The sequence below is a fragment of the Condylura cristata genome, unplaced genomic scaffold, assembly GCF_000260355.1.
Source record: "Condylura cristata isolate star-nosed mole 26May11 unplaced genomic scaffold, ConCri1.0 scaffold00012, whole genome shotgun sequence".
In the NCBI taxonomy this organism is placed as follows: domain Eukaryota; kingdom Metazoa; phylum Chordata; class Mammalia; order Eulipotyphla; family Talpidae; genus Condylura; species Condylura cristata.
The window spans coordinates 24,806,633-24,829,811 of NW_004567113.1; the positions used below are offsets into that span (position 1 = coordinate 24,806,633).

Below are 23,179 nucleotides of genomic sequence, written 5' to 3' on the forward strand. Positions count from 1 at the left end.
TCCCTAGCTGAATTGTCTCAGTTTATCTCCAGGGTTGTAGCAGGGCTGGGACAAAAGGCTGCCTAGCAGTAGCAGCTGCCGCCTCAGGCCGTTTTCCCTCTGCAGCTAGCTTCCCGCAGCCTGGATTTTTAAAGGAGCCCAGCGAGTTGGAAGCCGCTGGCGTTCCCAGATCAGTTCCTGCCTGTGCGGCTTCCCTTATGGGAACTCCCCAATCAACAGTTCTCCCTCAGTTATTTTCCTTCTAGTGAGTCCAGGGCGTTCTCATTTGGGTTGAAACTCGTAGCATGAAAGTCTATAGTCCGTTTTTGTATAATCCCGTGCGAGTTTGGGTGTAGTCGTCTCGGTGTCTTTATTCTGCTGCTCTCTTGCCGGTTCCGGAGCTGGTGGAGCTGCTCAGTGGCTTTGCGCAGCGCCCAGGTGCTCCGGATCGGGTCTGCAGTTTCAGCGGTTTTTTTTTTCTCACCCAGGTATTGAGGATCAGATTTGCAGTCTTTCTGCAGCCTGGGCTCCACTCACTGAGCTGGGCCGTCCAGCTTTACCTCCAGGGTTTAGCGTGGGGCAAAGCGGCTCCTGCAGCCCACAGAACTTCCAGGGGCCTGGGTTTTCCCGGGAGTTCCCTTCTGGGAACTACCCAATCGCCGCCGATTCCCTCGCAGTTATCTACCTTCTAGTGAGTCCAGGGTGTTTTCGTTTGGGTTAAAACTTGTAGTAAGTGAGTCTATAGTCCGTTTTCAGTCCTCAATTCCTATGCCGGCTTGGACGCGGTGATCTCGGCGTCTTTACTCTGCCGCCATCTTCCCTGTCTCCCACTTTTTAATAAAGTTCTGTTGTTGTTGAGTTGCATATAAATGTGGATATTAATCCTTTGCTTAATATACTATTTTCAATTATCGTCTATTCAGTGGGTGTGTTTTCATTTTTGATTATTTTTTCCTACTGTTCAGACGTATTTTAGTGTTATGTAGTCCTACATTTTTTTGTCTTTGCTGTTGTTTTCTTTGCTATTAGAGATGATTCTACAAAAACATTTCTAAGGTTCTTGACTTGTTATTTTGTCTCTTTTGCTTTCACACTCTTTTTGTTTTGTAATTCTAAATACCTGTCTGTTCAGCTTTACAGGTTTTCATTTTTAGTACCATGTCTATTTTCCCACAGACTCCTTACTTCACCACTGCTTATTGTGCAACATTGCAGCATTGCTTTCTTACTTGAACAATTTGTGATAGTGAACTCCAGCAAATGCATTTTCTTTTCAAAGTTAGCAAAATTATAGACATTGGTTGTTTCTGAATTGAATGTTAAACATTTTTGTTGTTGGGAATGAGAGAGGAAATGATTCTCTTATGTTTTAGTTATATCAACACTTTCACACATAAATTATCCTACTTGCTTCTTTGATACCACTTTAACTTTATCACTAAATAATGATGGTGGTATAACGGTGGCATTTTTAAGATTGCCAAGAAATGGCCTAAGGGAATAAAATGATTCACTTCAGTTCTAGTAAAGTACTTTACTGGATGAATCATTTCTAGCATACAAAACAACTGATTAAACAATATTAAATCAGCAGCTGATATTTTAGTACATTAAGGAAGAACTTTCTATAATAATACTTTAATGCTCACTTTTTGTGAGAAAAGAAATGAGTCAAGATATGTGCACCTATCTTGAGGCTTGTAGAACTCTCTCCCATTTGGAAAGAATATACTACTACTTATCAATAAAGCAATATATTCAAAGAATAATTCAGTGTGTACAGAACCTTCTATCATGCCTTCATCTTTGTTATTTATCATTCCAGTATCTGATTGTCACTTCTTGTCCCCGAATTATGCTTTGCATACATGAGAACTTCCCACTGGAACATGTGTTTTGCTTCATCATGGAAAGAAATTGTTGAATACAGCTTTGGGTACAGGAACAAGGAGAATACATGGAAGTTATTAATAAAATGTTTGGCTTCAGGGTAGTATTAGTTTTACTAATTAAACTTTTCAAAATCTAAAATAATAAGATATTTTAATCAAAATACATGATTAACCAATATTTTTATGTTTTTCTCAAATAATAAGCCAAGTATTTAGATTTCATTATATTTAAAGACTGTTTTTCATTTTGTATGCAGTTGTTGCCTGATATTCGGTTTTTGAATATGATGGTAAATTATTAGCTATCTTTATTATTTTGTTATTACTAAATACATTATACATTACTTTATATACATTATCTTATAATGTAACATATATTAACATTCTGTTATTTTAGATAAAATTATACAAATAAATTCCATTTTCTTTGAACAACAGTTTTAATTCATCTCATTCTTATAATTAATTTGCCTTTTCAAAATTTATCCTTTAGATGTTCACCTATTAAGTGTAAGATTTTTCAGAATTACTATTAATGTACTTATTTGCATTTCCTATACAACAAACTTCACATGGAAATTATTTGGCTGATAAATTTTATTGTTGCTATGTAAAAATCTACTAGTATAATCACTATATACAGTATATTTCAGTTACAGGAAGTGATACTTATTAGCATGTAATTGCATAATAACATGAACACATCTAATCATCAAGGAAAGCTCTAAGGCATTTTTTAACAAATAACATGCACTCCAGAACAACAAATGTTATGTAACTAATAGCATATACATTAGTAAATATAAAATCAAAACAAAAAATATAGTTATCTATATATTTTAATTAAAAAAATCAGATGACAGAGCTAAATGTGCCTTTATAATTTGTCTTTCCATTTCTAAACTTTTAGGTATTATAAATAATTTTGAACTTGTTATTAAAATTTTTAATAAGTTATTTGACATGAGAATTTGTATAGATAAATTGTGTTTATGTCATAAATTCAGTAAGAATTCACTGAAATGGTGTTGTTATGTTTTTATCACACTAACTTATGCTTTAAAGATTGTTCTGAAAACAAATTAACATTGTAGAATACTCTTTGAATATGATCTTCTAGTTTATTAGATATCAATCTAATTTGTTTATAATTGAATTTCAAAGTTAATAATTAAGTTTCCAAAAAGCTAAAAATAAAAATAGAATCCAGTTTAAAGAAAAATAATTATATTTTGGGATTGTGAACTCAGATTTTTATTATGGAATTGGGTAATAAGACATTTTTATTTTCCTATCCAAATAGAATTCTTTAGAAATCTTATTACTCCAATGGTAGTGTTTGGGGGAGAAATCAAAATTTATGTTTTAACTATAATCAGTACACCTAAAACATTAAGTCAATTGTACATATTATTCTGACAGAGTGCTTTACTTCGTATAGAGAAAATAACCCACTTTCAATTCTCAATATTAAATAAGTTTTAACTGAGGTAAGTCTTCCAGTTTTAAATGAAGATGTTTAATCTTCAGAGGTCATATATTTTGCACATTTCTACCCACATAACTAGTTTCCCTAGTAAAAAAGGCAGAAAATTAGCATCCCCTTAAGCTCCTAGCGTATTTTCTTCCTGTCATTATTCTTTGCTCCTCTTCAATACTCTCCCAAAGTTAACTGCCACTTCCATTATCAAACATGATAGCCATTTAACTCACTTAATAAGATTGAATGTATCTTCCAATTGGAACTGCTGGAATTCTAAAATGAATATATACTCGTGCTGAGAAATGCTATTACTTTTTGTTGAACAGGTCCAAAGTGGTACCCTTCTAGAGTTGGCTTGCAGCTAGAATGTGGTAAGAACCAATTTTCAGTGATCTGTCTATTTAATTTGGACTCATTTTACTGTTCATCAATAGTGTTTTTATCAATAGCATATATTGTGATAACTATTATAAATATATTATTGCATTTATTCATTCCAGTAAGTTAGTGTTCCAGATTTAAAAATTAAGTAGTACTTTTAATCTGAAAGTGGTATTTTTCCATATTCAAAATCAGTGTACATAGAAGGCAGAATCTTAACTGATGTCTTTTTTTTTAAGTTTCTTTAAAATCTCACTTTTACATTCTTTACTACTACTGCCTCCAATTATATGTTCAAAAATATTACTCATTGCTTTCTTTTTATTTTTGAACGTGAATCAGAATAATTAAGGCAAGAGGGATATAGAAGTGACTGAATTTTAAGGTATATAGTTGCTATATCTGTTATTATGTCTCAAGTTTCTAGAAATTTCAAACCCAAATAATCCTTTGTAAACTCTATAAATAGATACACTTAAAATATGCTAATAATTGTTATCAACATTACATGAGCTTGACCTGAAATTTGAATAATTTATTCAATTTGGTAAATAAAATATGTAAATTTCGAAAGGTAATTAGTCAAAGTCCATAATTACAAATTAAAAGGCATCTATTTTGGCAGTAAATTTGTCCTTTTAATGATATGCTGCATCATTCCTGGTGATTTTGTTAACATTTGGCCTATGTTTTCTCAGATACCACATTATCTGTAAGCACATGATGATTTACTTGGATATCAGGCTCTATGTTTGTTCTCATTGCTAACTTATACATTTCTCTTAGGCCTTTAGGTTGAAAAAATCCATGGCATTCTTAGAAGTCATACTTTGTTGATGGACTCCAATAGTTACAATTAAAACATTCAAGACAAATTCACATCTGGTTAGATTTTAAAAGAGAACAGCTTTTCTTGCTTACCTTTGTCTCCTCAGGGCTTAGTATATGGCAACCACATGAATGCCTTTGAATACATGGATGTTTAGTAACACAAAGTTACTTAATTATATTCTTTTCTCCCCTTGATTCTTTATGAAGATGACCTAGAGAGTGTCACAGGCATCAATTTTGAGCTCAAGGACTCTATAAGGGGCTGGGGAATATCTTTTAGTTCTGCCTTTAGTGGTGATTAAAACTTTTACTTTCCTCTCACATATATTAGCTGGGTAACTGAATCAGGCTGTGATATGAGTAAAGTATACCTTCCTAGAATCTTAGTATAATGGGTTAGTGTCCTTAGAGAGAAATGTAAAATAGCTAATCTAGTGAATAAGTATGACATAGTACAAAGAACATATTATTTGGAGAATGTCAGAATTTTAAAGTTGATCTTCTACTTAACTATTTATAAGGTCTTCTTTTTTTAGTGGAGCTAATAAAGACCAAAACTCATTTTTTTAAATGTTTTATTTATTTATGTATACTGTAATAGGGTACAGCCAGAAGGGCAGGGACTGCAAGAGGATTCACCAGGGGCAGAGTGGTGAGCAAAACAGGCAGATCAATGAAGTACACTGCTGAGTGGAGCAGTGGGCAGGTCAGGAGAGGTCTGCTATTGCCATGTGGATCTCCTCCAGGGCAGGATCGAACTCGCACTGAAGCAGTTTTGGTTAGCTTACAGTGCTGTGTTCTTACTCATTGCATCACCAGGGAGGGTCCAAAGCTCATTTTTTTTTAATGTGTTTTTGTGTTAGTAATATTTAAATTCTCATTATTTTAAAAATTAGCCTCTTATAGAAATTTATAAAAACAGATTTTATTTATAAAACACTAAAATTATTAGCACATGGCAGATGCTTCATCAATCATATTTACAATATTAACATTATGAGGTAAAGAAAATATCAAGAGAAAATAGTTCTAAATATTTACATGTATTTCTTGTATTTTTTTAAATTAGGGGAATAAACAAACAAGGTACTTAAATCTTGAGGTTCACACTTAAAAATAGCATATGATTCCTCTTCTCATATTCTTTTAGTCAAAGGAAATCACAAGTCTAGGACATATTTGAAAGATTGAGAAACAGACACCAAATCTTAATAGAAGGAACTAAAAATTATGTTGTCAAATGTCATGGATAAAATAATAGCAAATATTGTCCATATATCGATAATAAAATTGTTAACTAAGATGTGTTCTCTCTTCCTAATTTGATTAATAAAGTTTACAATATCCTAAAAGCACAGCCTTAAGTTCTAATTCTTAGAATCACAATATGTCTACAACAGAAAGGTAATGCATGGGTAATTACTCTTTCTTCTCTCCTCATCATTGACTCCAAACACCCACAATCTTTATACAACAACTTTGCCAAAGTCCTTCATTTATAGGTATGGGCACAGGGTAGTATTTGACCCATTCTTGAGAAGAAATGCCTAATGAAAAGATACTGCTTTAGTTAATTTGAACAAGAAATTCAGGACCTCACATAGTTGAAGCATTATATGAAAAAGCTGGCTTATTCTTTAGCCCCATATATTATTCTCCCTTAGGAAAAATGAGTGGAAAGATAAGAAAGGCCAAGGCCAAGATCCCAAGGTTTAATACATATCACAACGAGAAAATATGCCTTATAAAATATTTCAGCTCCCCCCCCAAAACCTGCACTTATCTCAATATACTTTAGTAAATTTAGTAAATTTTAGTGAGATTGTAGTATAAATAAATGCTCAGGCCCCAAATATAAGATCTGTCTTCATCTCACTGAATTTTTTTCTCTCAAGTTGGGCCTGATCTGCCTGTGTTCAAAATAAGCCTAGAATTCATGAATTTTAACATTTCCACCATTCTCACATTAATCTCCAATTTTAAAGAATTTTAAGTTACTCCTAAGTAACCATTGCTTTCATTCCTCCCATTTTTCCACATAACAGCTGTAGTGAACTTCTAAAAAGCAAAGTCAAACAAGGGAATAACAGTCACCACTGATATTCATTCCACTTTCCATTAAGTAATTTAGCAAGCAAAAAACATGGGTTACAAATCAGTTAAAAATACATTGTATTGGGCCCTCCCTGGTGGTGCAGCAGGTTAAAGCACAACACTAAAAAGTTAAAACAACTTCAGCATGAGTTGGATCCTCATCCTGGAGGTGATCCACATGGCATAGCAGACCTCTCCTGACTTACCTGCTGCTCCTTTCAGCAGTGTATGTCCTCGATCTGCCTATTCTGCTCCCCATTCTGTCTCTGGTGAAGCCTCTCACTGCCCATGCAATTCTGTACTCCAGTCAGTTCTGTATGCATAAATAAATAAATAAATCTTTAAAAAAATGTATTGTAGTTGATTTTATTATCTAATTTTACATTTCTCAGAGAACAAGATGCAAGTGCATCTTGCATTTTGCTTGAAAACATTGGGAAACCACATGTATTGGGAAATTTGCTAGGTATATTTTATAAAATGTATTTTTTTTTACATTTTATGTATTTATATTTATGTTTTAAAATTTCTTTATTTATGTACACTAGAACTAGGGTGTTTGCCAGAAGTGTGGGTGTGAGAGGATTCACCAGAACAGAGTGGGATACAGAACAGGCAAATGCACTGCTGAGGGGAGCCCAGGTGAAACAGGCGATCAAGTTTCAGTGACTGGTAATAGTTTGATAGCATTGTGTCTTTAACCTCTCAGCCACCGGAGACCCTTTTTACAGTTTTAAGCTAAAAATCTGTTAACATTATACAGAGGTTTTATATTAAAAATTATTAAGTCAAGGATTGAAATTGTATTAAAATAACAATTCTTTACATTTCAAGGTGGAGTTGTTTTGAAGGATTATATAACCATTCAAAGTGTGGCCTCCTCTTCCATTGTTACACTGTATTTTACAGACCTGGGTCCACAAGTCAGTTGGATTACAGTAAGTATCAATTTGAAAGAGTGCAATTACTATCAAATAAATTAATAATAAAAAATGTACTGAAATTTCCAATTATAGCTACAATGGGTGAAAAAATTATGTTGAAATATAGAGCAATGGAAATATACAGTTGTAAGTAGATAAAATTCCTTTATATGTAAATTTATCCCAGATTGCAAAAACCAATAGTGTAAATCCATTGCTTAAACAGATAAATAGTATTGCAAAAATTTTACTTCAATAAGTCTGATGAAAATGTTGATCTTTTTCATATTAAAAATAAGATGAATTTCTGCAAGCACAAGTGGGAGAGGAAATATTCTAAAAGTTTGCATGAAGTACTAAGATTATACTGGGGAAAGATATTTGCAGATTGTGTGAGGCTAAAAATCTCAGGAATATGACCCTTTGGGAAGTATGATGTAGGAGGAAAAATGGGAGGGGAAATAAATGACTTTTTGGGAATAGTACAAAGGAAGAGTTGACATCTGTCAAAAGAAAATTCTGAGCAGAAATCACTCTTTGAGAAACAGGGTATTAGATGATATGTTTCTGAGATTAAAAAAAATGAGAAAAATAACACATTGGGTATTAGATCCTAAAGAGGAAATAGGTATTGGAAGAGAAATAAATAAGGAGAAATGAAATGACTGGCATCTAAGGAGAAATTTTAGAGGAAAAATGCCTTTCAGTGAAATGCTATCTGAAGAGAATTATGATTGGAGAAAAGAAAAACAGAAGAGATATGAAGTTGAGGACAAATTTTCTGAGGAAAAGGCAGGTCAATGAGGAGAATATAAGAGGTGTAACATTCATCTGAAACAGTTTCTGAAAAAAGAAAAGAATGTACAGAAAATCAGAGAAAATAATTGTCTGGAAAAATTGAAGAAAATACCAACTTAGATACTAGTATCTGTGGAGAAAGTAAACCCAGAAAAAAATACAAGGATATAAAGGATGATTGGGGAAACAGAGTCTAAGGAAAACTCATTCCTCTGAGACAAAATCTAAGGAATAAAAGTGTCAGTGGAAAAACTGAACACAGGAGCAAAATCAAAAACAAAAGGACAGCATGGAAACAGAATCAGAGGAAAACATATACTGTGAGAGTAAAAAGCTGAGGGAAAAAGTGTCTTAAATACCAGAGTCAAAAGAAACACTGGCTCAGGTAAAAAGCCTGATAAGAAAGGACTATATGGAACCAAGTCTGAAGAAAATAGACGACTGAGGGGGAAAACCTGAGGAGAAGTACATATAAAGTGTCTGTGGAAAAAAGGAGATGAGGAGAAAATGGAGGAAAAACAACGCTTTGGTAACAAGTGTCAGAGTAAAATTGTTCACTGAGGAGAGACACCTGAGATTACATGAGTGTTTGGGACCTAGTGTCCACTAAAAAACAGGTAGGAGAAAAATATGAGGGGAAAGAATGCTTTGAGAACAAGTGTCAGGGAAAACATAGACCTCTAAGGAGAGACAACTGGAAAGATATGAGCCGTAGAACCCTAGAATCCTCAGAAAAAAAGAGTTGACGAGATGGATCTGAAGAGAAAGGACACTTTGGGAAACATATCTGAAGAAAACAGAGAAATCTGAGGAGACACACCTGAGAAGACATAAGTGTAGTGTCAGAAAAACAGGCTAAGGAGAAATATCTGAGGAAATGGCCACTTTGGTGACCAGTCTCTGAGGAAAACATAGTCCCCAAGGAGAGACACCTGAGGAGACATGAGTGTTAGGAACTTGGTGTCCTCACAGAAATTGGCTAGAAGAAAAATCTGAGTAGATATATGCCTTTGGGAACCAGTGTCTGAGGGAAATATAATCCTCTGAGGAGAGACACCTGAGGAGACGAGTCTTTGGGACCTAGTTTTCAGAGAAACTGTCTAAGATGAATCTGAGGAGAAAGGATCCTTTGGGAACCAGTGTCTGAAGAAAACATAGTCCTCACAGGAGAGACACCTGAAGAGACATGAGTGTTAGGGACATAGAGTTCTCAGAGAAATGGTTTAGGAATTGAATTTGAGGAGAAAGGATACTTGGAGAACATGTATCTGAGATAAACTTAGTCCTCTGGGGAGAGGCACCTAAAGAGACATGAGCATTAGGGATCTAGTGTCCTCAGAAATTGGCTGATAAGAAAAATCTGAGGAGAAATAAGGCTTTGGGAACCAGTGTCTGAGGAAAACATAGTCTTCAGAGTGGGACATCTGCGGAGATATAAGTGTTAGGGTCTAGTATTTCCAAGAAACAGACTGAGAAGATGAATCTGTTGAGAAAGGAAGCTTTGGGAACCAGTGTCTGAGGACAAAATAGTCTCATGAAGAGAGACACCTGAGGATACACGTCCTCAGAGAAATGGACTAAGGAGGGAAATCTGAAATGAAAGGAAGCTTTGGGAACCTATGTCTGAGGTAAACATAGGCCTTAAGGAGAGACACCTGAGGAGACATGAGAATTAGGGATCTAGCATCTTCAGAGAAACGAGCTGAAATGGAAAATCTGAGGGGAAAAGAGGCTTTGGGAACAAGTGTCTGAGGAAATCATAGTCTTATGAGAAGAGACACCTGAAGAGACATGAATGTTAGGGACCTGGTGTTCTCAGAGAATTGGGCTTAGGAGATGAATCTGAGGAGAAAGGACACTCTGAGAACATGTTTCTGAGGTAATCATAGTCCTCAGTAGAGACACCTGAGGTGACATGTGCATTAGGGACCCTGTGTCCTCACAGAAACAGGCTGAGGAAGAAAATCTGAGGAGAAAGGAGGCTTTGGGAATGAGTGTATGAGGAAATTGTAGTTCTCTGAGGATAGATACCTGAGAAGACATGAGTGTCTTCTGACAAAGTGGCTGAGGAGGGTAATCTGAGTTGGAGGAATCTTGGGAACCAGGGTCTGAGGCACACTGTCCTCTGTGGAGACACACCTGAGGAGATAGGAGTATTGGGGAACTGTTTTGCTTAGAGATACGTGCTGAAGAGAAGGGTCTGAGGAGAAAGGACACTTTGGGAATCCATTCCTAAGAAAAACATAGTTCTTTGAGGAGAGAAACCTTAGGAGATGATGTTTGGGGGCTAGTGTCCTAAGAGAAAGGGGCTGAAGAGGTAAATCCTAGGAGAAAAGAAGCTTTGGAACCTGTCTGAAGAAAATATAGTCCTTGTGACAAGATAGCTGAGGAGTCATGAATTTTATGGAACTAGTGTCCTCAGAAAAACATGCTGAGGAGATATATATTAGGAGAAGGAATGCATTGGGAACCTTTGTTTGAGGAAAACATTTCCAATGTGGAGAAAAACCCCAGAGGAATGAGTGTTTGGGAACATTTTTCCTAAGAGAAGCTTGTTGAATAGCAAAATTTGAGGAGAAAGGACACTTTGAGAATCAGTGTCTGAGGGAAACCTTTTACATTGAGGAGAAATGTCTCTTTAGTAATGACTGAAGTGATATTGGTTTCTGGAGAAAAATCTTTGGAAAATTATGCCTTGGGTATCAATGTGTGATGCAATCAAAGTCTTGAGTAGAAAAATATATGGGAAATATCTCATAATTACTAATTTTTGAGTAGAAACTGAACTCAGGGTAAAAGAACTTGTGAGACAAGAAGGAAATCCAAAGGCACGACAATATATATAGCTGGAGTCAAATAATATTGTAGACATAGTATTATGAACTGTATTGATGTCATGATTTTACAATAATATTGATTACATGTTATGATTATTTTCATCACTGAATGTATCAATGTCTGTCATGCAAAATATTAAATTGTGTGTATTTCAGTTCTATATCAGGAAATTCACAAAAAAAAAATAAATTATGTTTACACTTAACTGGGAGTAATGAAATAGATCAAAATTTAGTACACAAAAAATATTAAAAAATATATTGCATGTTCATTATTTTGAAATGCATACCAAGGATTCAATTCCGAATATTAATGAAAACAGGAACTGTGTTTTTGAAAATAATAATAAAACGGAGAAATCTTTATCCAGACTCATAACAAGAAGAGAAAGTAATTAAAATCACATGCAAATGAACAGTTATAAGATATTTCATAAGTTCAGAATGGCATAAGAAATTATTAAAACCTATCAAATTAAATAATCTAAAAGAAATTGACAGCATTTCAAGTCTGAATTCAGCAGAAATGTAAAAGCTGAACTGATTAGTAACAAAAACTTTGAAAACAATTTAAAAGTTCCCCCAAAACAAAGCCCAGGACAAGATATCTTTATTATGTATTTAGTTCATCAAACTTTCAAAGAAGATCACTATAGATGCCATGAGGAAAATGTGAAGGAGAGCAATGATTATGTAGTTCTCACTTAAAATTCGTCAAATAGTGTGTGTTTGTTTAGATTAAGGTGAGACTGATAGGCATGTTTCAGATGGAAAAAGTTGCTATGTGATAGTGCCAAAGACAGTGAAAGTCAACTTGATAAATTTGACACTGACAGAAAAAAAAATTGTGCAATCACTCATTTTTGAATTAAACTGAACCCTTTTTATTTTTTGTTTAAATGAAGTATTTTTGATTACATTCAAGTCCATTTGAGGGTGCATTTACTTTAATGTTGCATTCTTTTTCAGCAGTAATAAACAGTATAGTTATTTCATTTTGTATTTTCTTTTTATAGTTAAACAATTCCATTAAAATTATTAGAAACACAAGTTGATTTATGCATTATTATTTGATTTTCAAAATGGAAATTCATTTTTATATTTATTAATAAAAAGTGTCATATCTTTTACTTTTCTAGCAATCTCTCCTTAAGTATTTGCCATCTTCTATATTTAGTAAATGTTTACATTTTAGCATTGTGGTTTAAATAATTGCTTTAGAGTGCAACATTTGTTAAACTTGTATTAGTAATTTGTTGCACTAAAAACTGAGGTTAGAATGGACTAAATACTTTTCAAATATATTTTGCTTGCAAAACAACCCATTAAAGTATGCTTTGTGTAAACAAAGGGTTTAATACTTAGTTGTGATAGCCATAGACCATTGCTAAAAGAGATTTTATCCAAACATATTTTGATCTTCAAAGGCTAAAATATTCAATTTTATTCCATATTTGTGATGAAAAGGGAATTCTTTTTTACAGAATTAGAAATTCCATTAGCTGCATCATTTGGATAAGCACTGAGAAGAAAAAGTGCTAAGGTAGAATTCTATGACAATTGTACTAGAAAATTACAGCTTATTTGAGAGGCAAGTCATTTAGGTGGCAACGTGAACTCTGTAAATAGGCTAGATATTTTAAAATCAACCCTATGGTTCACACACCCTATTTCTACAAGTGAGTCAGTCCTATTAAATGCTAAAAATACACACATTGCATTGTAGTCACACACTTTTCATCAACTAAATTATAAAACAAAGATAATATTTTAACATAATTTTCTTGCGTGTTTATACAATATTAAAATGTGTCCATAATAATGTGAAGTTTTAAGAAACAATCTTTAACTTTGTAAGATCAAAGTTAAAATTTCAATATTTCAACATCCAGAATGTGTTGTCATAGAATTTAGAGAAAATCCTCACCTCATCAAATTTGTTAAATAATTTAGAATAGTTAATATAATGTAATTATCCACATCATATAAATATTATTAACTAAAGATGTCACTTTGCATTCATTTATGTGTATGCATATAGTTATGTAGTTCATCTTTTGCATAGATTTATGTGTTCACCAACAAAATCAAATGCAGATTTTTCCATTCCTACATAGAAACTTCTTTTTATTGTCCTTCTATATCTATGTATTCTTTTCTCTATTTTGGGGCAATCACCAATCTACCCTTCATCTATATTTTTGTCATGTGGTAAATAAAGTCAAAACTTTTAAGATTGATATTTAGGATAAAAATTTGATCCAGATTAATTATATTCCACATCAGTTTTTATTTCATACATTAGTAGATGATTTGTTGAAATTTGGTTCGATTTTTCCAGTGGGCATTGAGATAAAATTTTAAACATTTAACTGGAGTAAAAGAATCTTATCATTCTAGAATATTAACTAGAATCTAATTGTAAGCATCAAAAAGTGGCAAACATTTATTCCTCATATCTAAATAATAGGACTTGTTTTATTCATACAGTCTTTAAATAAAAATATTATTTTTATACTGAAATTATCAGATTTTTGTTTTTCACCACATTAATATTTCTTGGTTTATGAGATCATAATATTATATACTATAGAATAACTGAAGAAATTCACATATAAAAGCAGTTTTATATATATATATATATGTAGGCATAAGTACATACATAATTGCATATACATATGTATATTATGTCTATACTCATAGTATATATATGTGTGTGTGTGTGTATTTATGCATACATAAACCATATAGCTATACAATATTCTCACTAGAAGAAAGGACATAATTTCTAATCAGTAGTCACATGCACATACTTGAGCAATAATATGCAGTTTCCTTTATTAGAAAATGATAAAAATTAGTAGAGATAATGCAAAGTTGCAATAGCAACTTTACATATCTGTATTCTTTTTTTTCTCTTTCAATACTCAGAGATGAATTATTTTCCTTTCTTCAAAAATTTCAGAGACTGGATTCAAGTTGGTTTTAGCATCATAGTAAAGTCAAATAATGTACAGTCATCAGATTCAGAAAACCAGCTGACCCATTAATCTTTTTACAGTTGCATAGTGTTGTTTCCAATTATTTTTCTAAATCTTTTGTTTTCTTTTTCCATAGATGACTATCTCTCTCTGCATATATGTTTACCCCTCAATTCTAGAATTTAGAAGGCAAGCTTTCTAACTACCTATTCATACACATTCAAGATTAATTATACCATTTCAAACATGAGAGATACAGTGTAAAATTTTCAAAGGCAAATTTCTACCTGAATAAGGTCAAACCAATTGAGTTAAGATAACTTGACCCACAGAAAAGAAGGGGAGAAGGGAGGAGAGGAAAGGGGACAGAGGAAATAAGGGGACAGAGGAAAATTAGGAAGGTAGTAGAGGGAGGTAGGAAAGAATGAGAAAGAAATATGTAAAAAGCAAGGTAGCCAGGTTTGTGACCATATGAGGACTATAGATAAAACTTAATATCATCTATCAAATTCAATTGTTTAATCTAAATCAATTTCTTGTTTTCAGGTATTTTTAGCTGAATACACAGGGCCTCTGCTAATATATCTACTCTTTTATCTGAGGATCCCTTATATATATGACATGAAAGAGAGTGCTAGAAGAATGCGCCACCCAGTGGTACAGTAAGTAATTTTTTAGTGCAAATAGTTTGAGAAGAGCTAGTAAGTAGACATATGTAATAAAAGTTATTTGTAAACTCAACTAAAATAGACTGAATTTTAAAGAAATATTTTTAAGGTTACCATAAATAATATATACACATCAACTTGTAAATTTATGAATAGAGTAATTATACTTTAATTATACTATATATAAAATATATTTTAATTATAGTAGATATATTTAAATATATTAAGTATATGTCTAACATATAAAGTAGATATAATACTGCTACACTTACTACCTATTATATATAGTCGGTATATAGTATATAATTTAATGTTAATAGTGATCAAAATTTTAAAAAAGAAATTTAGAAATAAGTTTAAAAATGTTTAAAGTTAGGAAGTTGAGAGGACATGATAGGGCTCAAAATATAAATATTTCTCTAAAAACAGAAAATATTTTATAGGAAAATAATAATGATCTAACTAATAAGCAAGGATGAAAACAGTTTCTATGAGTTAACTTTGGTAATGAAAAATTCAAAATTCAAATTAAATTTTCCTTTGATGTAAAGAAATAAAGAAAAGAAAATGTGAGAATAATTATCAAAGTATTATAGTATACATAACTATGGTAGTTGAGATGTGAAACATTCTCCCTCTCCTTCTCCTTTTCTCTCTTACTCTCCCTAGTTTTTAAAAATCACACAGAACGGATAACTATTCAAGATTTCACATTGACAAGTAGTATTGCCATTTGCTTTAAAAGAAAATGGTAAAAAAATCATAAAAAAAGAAAAATTTATATTGTAATGTCTAAATTTTAAATTAATTATGAAGCAAACTTTAGGTGATAGATATACTAGAATTTAAAAAAAAACAGATTTAACTTCCAGCTCTCAAATTAAGCTTTGCCTTACCTTGAATTTCTATTCTCTAGTTAAATTGCTCTTGGTTTTCCAAATACTTATCATATTCCTGTCATACAGGACATGTACACATGCCATTCTTCTTCCTATATTTTCATAAATGTTTCCTTGTCTCATTCAAACTTTAAATAAAGCTTACTATTTCTTACTTCTCCTAGATGAAGATCTTACTAAAATGTTTTTTTCTTCATAAAATTTATTTCTTTAAAACAAGATATTCACATAATCATCTGTATATTTTCTTCTCTAGAGTAATGGTCTATAACTGGTAGTGTGGCTTCCCTACTTAACCCATTATCTGATTTATAGGGTATACTCAAAATGCACTGAGTGAGTATATTGGTGGAACTAATTACATGCATATTTATTTTACTTTGAATACTTTGGAGTATAAAAAGAACTGGGCCTGGATAGGGGTTCTGATAATGCTTTTGTAGGAAAGTAGAATTTTTTTTTTTTACATGTGTCTGAAAGGTGTCAGATTTTACATAGTAAATTTGAGGACTATTCAGACAGAAATTATTTGTGGCAGGCACTAAACTGTTTGGTTCATTGTAGAAATAGTGTATTAGAGGTAAAGGGACAGACAGAAGGAAATCAACTTTCAAAGATTACTCTCAGGTCAGTATAGGGCAAGTTTTTAAGGGCCTTTTAGAACTTTGGTGTTTTTTTCTATTTCTTAAGTGAAAGGAATATGCAAGTTATTTAGAAAGCATCTGAGGTGAAGAGTTCAGAAGGAGAGTGTAATTGCACTCATTTTTTAGACCAAACATGTAAAAAAAGCAACAATTTTTCCCCATGACATTCTCAAAGACAAGGATTGGTAGTTGGTTACTGTTCTTAAATACAAACAGAGCATATTTTATAACATCTGTGTTATGTATATATATTATGCTACATTGTTTCAAAAATAGCAAATATTCTAAGTTTACATGAAATCACACCAGAGTATAAACACATAAGCTGCTTTGGAAATTTAAGGGATTAATAAAAATCTATAAAATAATCACAAAGCTTTTAAGGCAACCCAATTTTGTAATGGGTGATGTCATTCTTCAAGATTAAGAAAATACATTTTCTAATATGCCATCTGAGGTTGCAGTATAGTTTATTGTTAACTCTCTAAAATTGCTTTGCATCATAACACAGAATCAAATGTATTCTAGAGTAAAATCAATAAAATTACATGAACCTCTTTGAATTTCTCTGGCATTGCTACATACTCTGACTGCAAGATTGCTCTCCACATCAAATAGTGAAAAGATAGTTCACAGTACATCTGTAGTGCAGATGTTCTTTATTCAATCAACAATAAGATAGAGGATATAATCTCAAACGATCAGGGTCACTTATCAGAGAGCTTGGTGCACTATGGTTAAGGCCACATCACCATTAGGGCAGCTGATGTTATCATCAGGGATGGAAGAATAGCCTTCAAATCTTTCCTTCACTCAGAATTCAAAGTATCACTATCAGCTTTGTATGTAAGAGGGTCCTTTAGATATTTGTAGATGTGTTTGAGTCACGCCCCTCAGTAACTCAGAATCTAATCAACTCTACACTTTTCTCTCTCTCTTTTTTGTTTCACATTAAAAAAATATATTTATGCATACAGAATTGGGGTACAGGCCAGAGGTGGAGGGCCAGAGAGAGAGACTTCACCAGAGACAGAGTGGTGAGCAGAACAGGCAGATGGTTGAAGTACACTGCTAGGGAAGCAGTGGATAGGCATGAAAGGTCTGCTGCGCTATGTGGGTCACCTCCAGGGCTGTTGTACTCATACCATTTACTACTGGTATTATAAACTATTATAGTACCATCAGAAGTAAATTTATAGAAATTGTAATAGTAATTTTACTATTAATTTAGAAATTTCTAAAATACAAATGTTGAGGCCCTCCCTGGTGGCGCAGCGGGTTAAAGCACAGCACTGAGAATCTGAGGCCGCTTCCGCATGAGTTCGATTCCCGCCTGCCGCCTGCCCTGGAGGAGACCACATGGCGAGCCAGACCTCTCCTGACCCGCCCGCTGCTCCCCTCAGCAGTGTACTTCGTCAATCTTCCTGTTCTGCTCCCCACTCTGTCTCTGGTGAAGCCTCTCACCGTCCCTGAGCCTCTGGCCTGTACCCCAGTTCTGTATGAATAAATAAATAAATCTTTAAAAAAAAAAAAATACAAATGTTGAAACACTTGTGTCTTGGTGACTAAAAAATGGTATTTCCTAATAAATAAAACACTGCAGTAACTAATATGAAATAAAACATCTTATGAATAAGAGAAGACAGATTTATGGGAAGACATTTAATTTGTTTGCTTTATTTTCTTTCTAGCCTGGCCTGTTTCTGTCATTGCCTACACTATATTCGTTATCTTTTGGAAACCTTATTTGTTCACAAAGTTTCTGCAGGACATGCACCTTTGAAAAAGCTGATAAAGGTAGGGGTTACTATGTTTTGATATTTTACTATTATTAATAAATTTTGGATACTGGGTATCTGTAAAATATTTCACTCATAGTCACACTTAAGCCTATTTTTCTTCTGTTTAACAATATTAGAATAACTTAGGCATTGTGCTCTTGAAATGTCATTTCCAAGGTTATCTATTAAATTAGTGCTATTCTCAAAAAAGAACCAATATAGAAATATTTAGCTTGATCTATTCTGAGCCATATCCTCAACAGTCTCTTGCAGAAGATAAATTTATATATGAATTATCTTTTAGGTATATTTCTGTGTGATTTAAATAATGATGATACCCAATTTAAATGATGACATGGTACTTCATATTAATGACAGTTCTCAGTGATGATAGTGTCTTTGTTCTTCAAAACAATGGTGATTACTCTAGTAATCGATCCTCAGATAACTTGAAAAATATTTGTAACATTGAAACAGAAATGCACGTTAAAGAACATGCTGCATTTCAGTTTTTCAGTTCAAAATAATTTTGCTCTTACTAACATCTTCCAAATTTTTTGTAAATATTTATTTTCTAAAAATTCGACAAGTTTGTCATTGTGATAAAATACTAAATTCTATATTTCTTAGAGACCTCTGAAATAGTTGAAAGTAGTTTTTTGACAAAATATATTTAAACTTAATCTATTAATACAAAATTAGTTTTATAGTACAGCACTCCTAAAACCCATGCCTTTCTTCTTTTGAATTAACCAATTACTAACAGTTATTTAAATAGCTTCAAATAAATATTATACTTACTATTAGAAAGTGATATTTAGTATACCATGTAATAAATATTCATATTTTATTATATTCGCATTTATTAATTGATAGACAAAAAATTGTTGAAAGTCTTTATAAAATGCAATATGTTTGTCCTATTCAAAATATACATTTCTATCAATAGAACACAGGATAAAGGACTGAATTTCCTTAGTAATGAAAAAAGGTCCTTATTAATTGGTACTTTACTAGGTGAAGAAGATTTTCATTTATTCTAGCTTAGAAAATTTACCATGTTCACACAAAAATGCTTCTGTGTGAGGGGCAAACAAATGTATGGATTGATCAAACAATGTGAAATATGTGTGTGTATGCATGTATATGCATTACATATATGTATATATACATATTATAGATATTACACACACATATACCTATATTCCCTAACTTTTATTTTGTATTATTTGTATGTAGGGCTGTGCATTTTATTGGGGATTCACCTCTTGGATTGCCTACTACATTAATCATCCACGGTATACACCACCATGTATGTAGAATTTCTCCTTACCTACTCTCACACTAAACTGACAAACAAAATTCTGTTCTAAACTGTATAGAAATGATAAGCAAAATAACATATTTAAAGAAATAAGCAAGTGATAGAAAAGTTCATTTTAAATTATTTTTGTATCACACTTCATTCCATTTTTCTATAATCTTAAAAGATCAAATTTGACTGACATCCATGATTTAATTTCTGCTCATGGACACTATAGCAAAAAATATGTTTTATTGTATGTCTCCACAAAACAACAGAAAATTAAATATTAAAAAATAAATTTTCATAACCATATATCATACACCATTAGCTATTGGATATTTTAAAAATATAAAATATATTTTATTATTCCTTTAATATGACTCAGTATGAAAAACAGGTCTTTTTTTCTATATATTTTTTTCTATTTATAACTTTTTTCAATGTTGTGGCCCATGAACTAGATCATGCAACTGAAATGCATCAGATCAAATTTCAACCCTCAGGTCCTGATCTCATATAACTCCAACGAAATTTAAAATATATTTTAGAATATATACTTATATTAGAACATTAACAGATTAATACATAATTTTGTTCCATACTATGTCTAGAAGAGGAACTTCTAAAAAATGCTACAGTCACAAATTTGACACAAAATTGTAGGTTTATTGTATTCATATGTTTAAAACATTTGTTGAAAACTAAACATTGATCAATTAATACAAAATTATTACTTTTATAATTAGAAATGTTATGATGTAGTTATAGACTTAGGGGATCTTAAGTTTGCTGTGGTTGAGTCTCTTAAATGCATCAGATGTTAGTGGACTCAAATTCTGTGAAAACATACAGAGCATTACAATGCTGATTGCATCTTGCATAGGCAGTCCATACTCTACATACAAATACCAGTTTTTATGATTTAGGTAAATAATGCCAGGCACCAAACTCATGCTTCAAATTAGTTGCCTTATATGTTAATTGCAATTACATAATGTGAGAACGTTGTAGTTAGCTCTTCAGTCATTCAACTCTTACAGACAGTAAACATTATGATCACTGATACCTGGTGATGATTGGTAACTATCATCTGTTATTCAGTTTACTCACAGTCAGCAAGTAACTGAAATACGCAGTTTAGATACAGAGATCAGTAATCTGAGTAAAAAGCTTCTAACCGCCACTGAAACAAACAAAAAAAGAGCATATTAACTTGACTTGTGTTTTCATCTAAGCAGAAGTTTCTAATTCTTAAGTGAATAGCTATTTAGCCAGCTTTGAATGCTATGATAAAATATTCAGACTCTAAGGTTTATTTTTTCAGCTATGGAAACTCAAAAGTTGAAATCATGGTGCTGGCTGACTCAGTTCTGTCCTGATTTGTAGTTACCTTCTCCCTGTGTTTTCACAATGGAGAGATCAAGTTCGCATCTATTAGGACATGACTCTCACCTAAACTTAATTATTTCCTACAGACCCCATCTCCACAAACCAGGCTTCTACTTTTTTGACCAAATAGAGATACCATTCAGTCAATAGCAATAATGATCTGAGGCTAGGGTAATTAGTTCACACTGCAGGCAAATAGAATCCAATAGTTTTTAATTTCTCATATGCTACAACATCTATGGGGTTTGTTTTATCATTACAATTTCATTTTTTTTTTGGAAGCAATGTTTTATCTTTTTTGAAATTTATTATTTCTACTATGTTTTAAAAATATTATCTTCTCCCCTTTTATAACTCAGATCAGCTTGTAAAGGAACTATTTTTATTTAAAAAAGTGAATTATATATTAGAGCCTGAAAAGTGAATGTTGTTCCCCTAAAAGTAGAACTACTAATACATACTGTAAGATTCACTATCTGTTTCTGTTTTCTTAGCATTTGGATGTAGGCAAGTCACAGTAGCTACTATCAACTTTCTGGTATGTGTTGTTTATATAATTTCCTATTAATGTTTTAATTGTAACATTAAAAATACAAACTAAATTGTATTGAGGATTTTTAGTTCAGAAAAAAGATTTTTGTATCATATAACTAACAATCTTAAATTAAGTAAATGAAATAATTCTCCATTAACTCTTCAAAGCTCTTAACTAGAATGTTTTACAAATTAATTGGAATCCCTAAAGTAATCTTAAATAAATTTGATAAAAAAATACTCAGTATTATTTCCTTTTATCTGTACTCTTACTTAACAAATATCTAAGAACAAAAGTTTTACAAGTTCAGCAGATACACTTCCATAAAACACTTTGACATCATTGTTAATTTAAATAATTCTGGATAAAAACAACATCCTTTTTAAAATTGAAACATAGCTCTTTCCTAATAGTTCTTAGTCAAAATATTTAGCTCATTCTATTTAACTTCACATATGTATTATTTGAATTCACAACAGATTTCTGAACTGCATCATTTTATTAAGTATATATATATCCACTATAATTCCATGTGTCCTTTCTTTGTTCACACTGTACCCTCACTGCTGTTTTTGATAGATTAACTCCAATGATACTTGTCCCTGCTCCAATGACAAATTCTTATAATTCATGCAAAAGTAACTTATTCTTTGTAATATTCTTAGTGGGCTTTGGTTCAAAATTTTAAAAGAGAAACAGACATACTACACTGAAAGTGTTAAAATATTTTTCAGATTTGTGAAGCTGGAAATCATTTCATCAATGTAGTGTTGTCTCATCCCAATCACACAGGTTAGTCTCATCATTTTTAATCCATATAGAATGAATTTATTACTGTAATTGTCTAAATCAATATTTTTTAAAAGGAATAGTGTTATTTGGAAACATTTAAGATAGACTATACTGATTTTTGCCCTTTTATATGTAAATTTTCCTTGTAACTGTTAATGATATCTCTTAAATGAAGTATACACATGCTCATACCCTAGACAGTATAACTTAGATATGTGACAAAATAGATGATTAAGAGGTAAAGTAGTATGAAATCTACTGACTTCATTTCTCTTTGTCTTGATACTCTCTCTTCTTCTAAATGTATTTTCTTAGAATCTTCTACAACTTAACTTCTTCTGTTATTTTAATTCTATTTAAAACACTTTCTAATTTTGCATTCATTCAGAGTCTCCTTTTGTTATCTTTTTATATATTTATCTCTTTGGTGAAGAACTCTGTTCCTATATCTACTTTATTAGATTGGTGCCTGTCTGTTGGCTTTTGTCTGATCTTCCAGTGTCTTATTTAACATTTCAATACTGTTGTTTTGAAATAGTTGCGATATAGTTTATCTATTCTGTCTCCATTATATTTGTGCTGATGTTTCTATCCTTTTTATTTTGCTTTTCTGTCTTGTGTTGAGATGTACCTTACTTCCTAGGCATATATATTACTTTATTTTTCACTATTTGTGTTTGTATGTGGTTGGAGCATTGGGGACTTACCTGTTACCTGTTTGTTTTCTTCTTAATTTACTTCACTGAAAAGTGGATTTAGGAGTTGAGTCTGGAGCTTTAATATTCAATCGTTCTTTGAGGAATGACAGTCACATGTACCTTTGCTTTATTTCACAGCAAAGCCATATTTTTTGCTCATGTTGTCTTCACTTCCCACCTTACCTTTCTATTGTTCCTTTCTTCCATGACTCCTGATCTGTGGACCCTGGGTGTCCTGGTGGAAAGGGCAGTGTCTGGAACACAAGGC

At 32.2% G+C, this 23,179-nt stretch overlaps 1 protein-coding gene across 1 annotated transcript in view; it reads left to right on the forward strand.

Moving 5' to 3' along the window:
* TECRL (trans-2,3-enoyl-CoA reductase-like) overlaps window positions 1–23,179 on the forward strand; it is a 64,202-nt gene that overhangs the window by 30,126 nt on the left and 10,897 nt on the right. Inside the window, exons 3-9 of the mRNA XM_004681271.1 lie at window positions 3,681–3,725; window positions 7,495–7,598; window positions 14,746–14,861; window positions 18,102–18,207; window positions 19,431–19,503; window positions 21,381–21,424; window positions 22,156–22,213. Of these exons, the coding sequence (XP_004681328.1) occupies window positions 3,681–3,725; window positions 7,495–7,598; window positions 14,746–14,861; window positions 18,102–18,207; window positions 19,431–19,503; window positions 21,381–21,424; window positions 22,156–22,213 (546 nt within the window). The remainder of the gene's footprint in view (window positions 1–3,680; window positions 3,726–7,494; window positions 7,599–14,745; window positions 14,862–18,101; window positions 18,208–19,430; window positions 19,504–21,380; window positions 21,425–22,155; window positions 22,214–23,179) is intronic.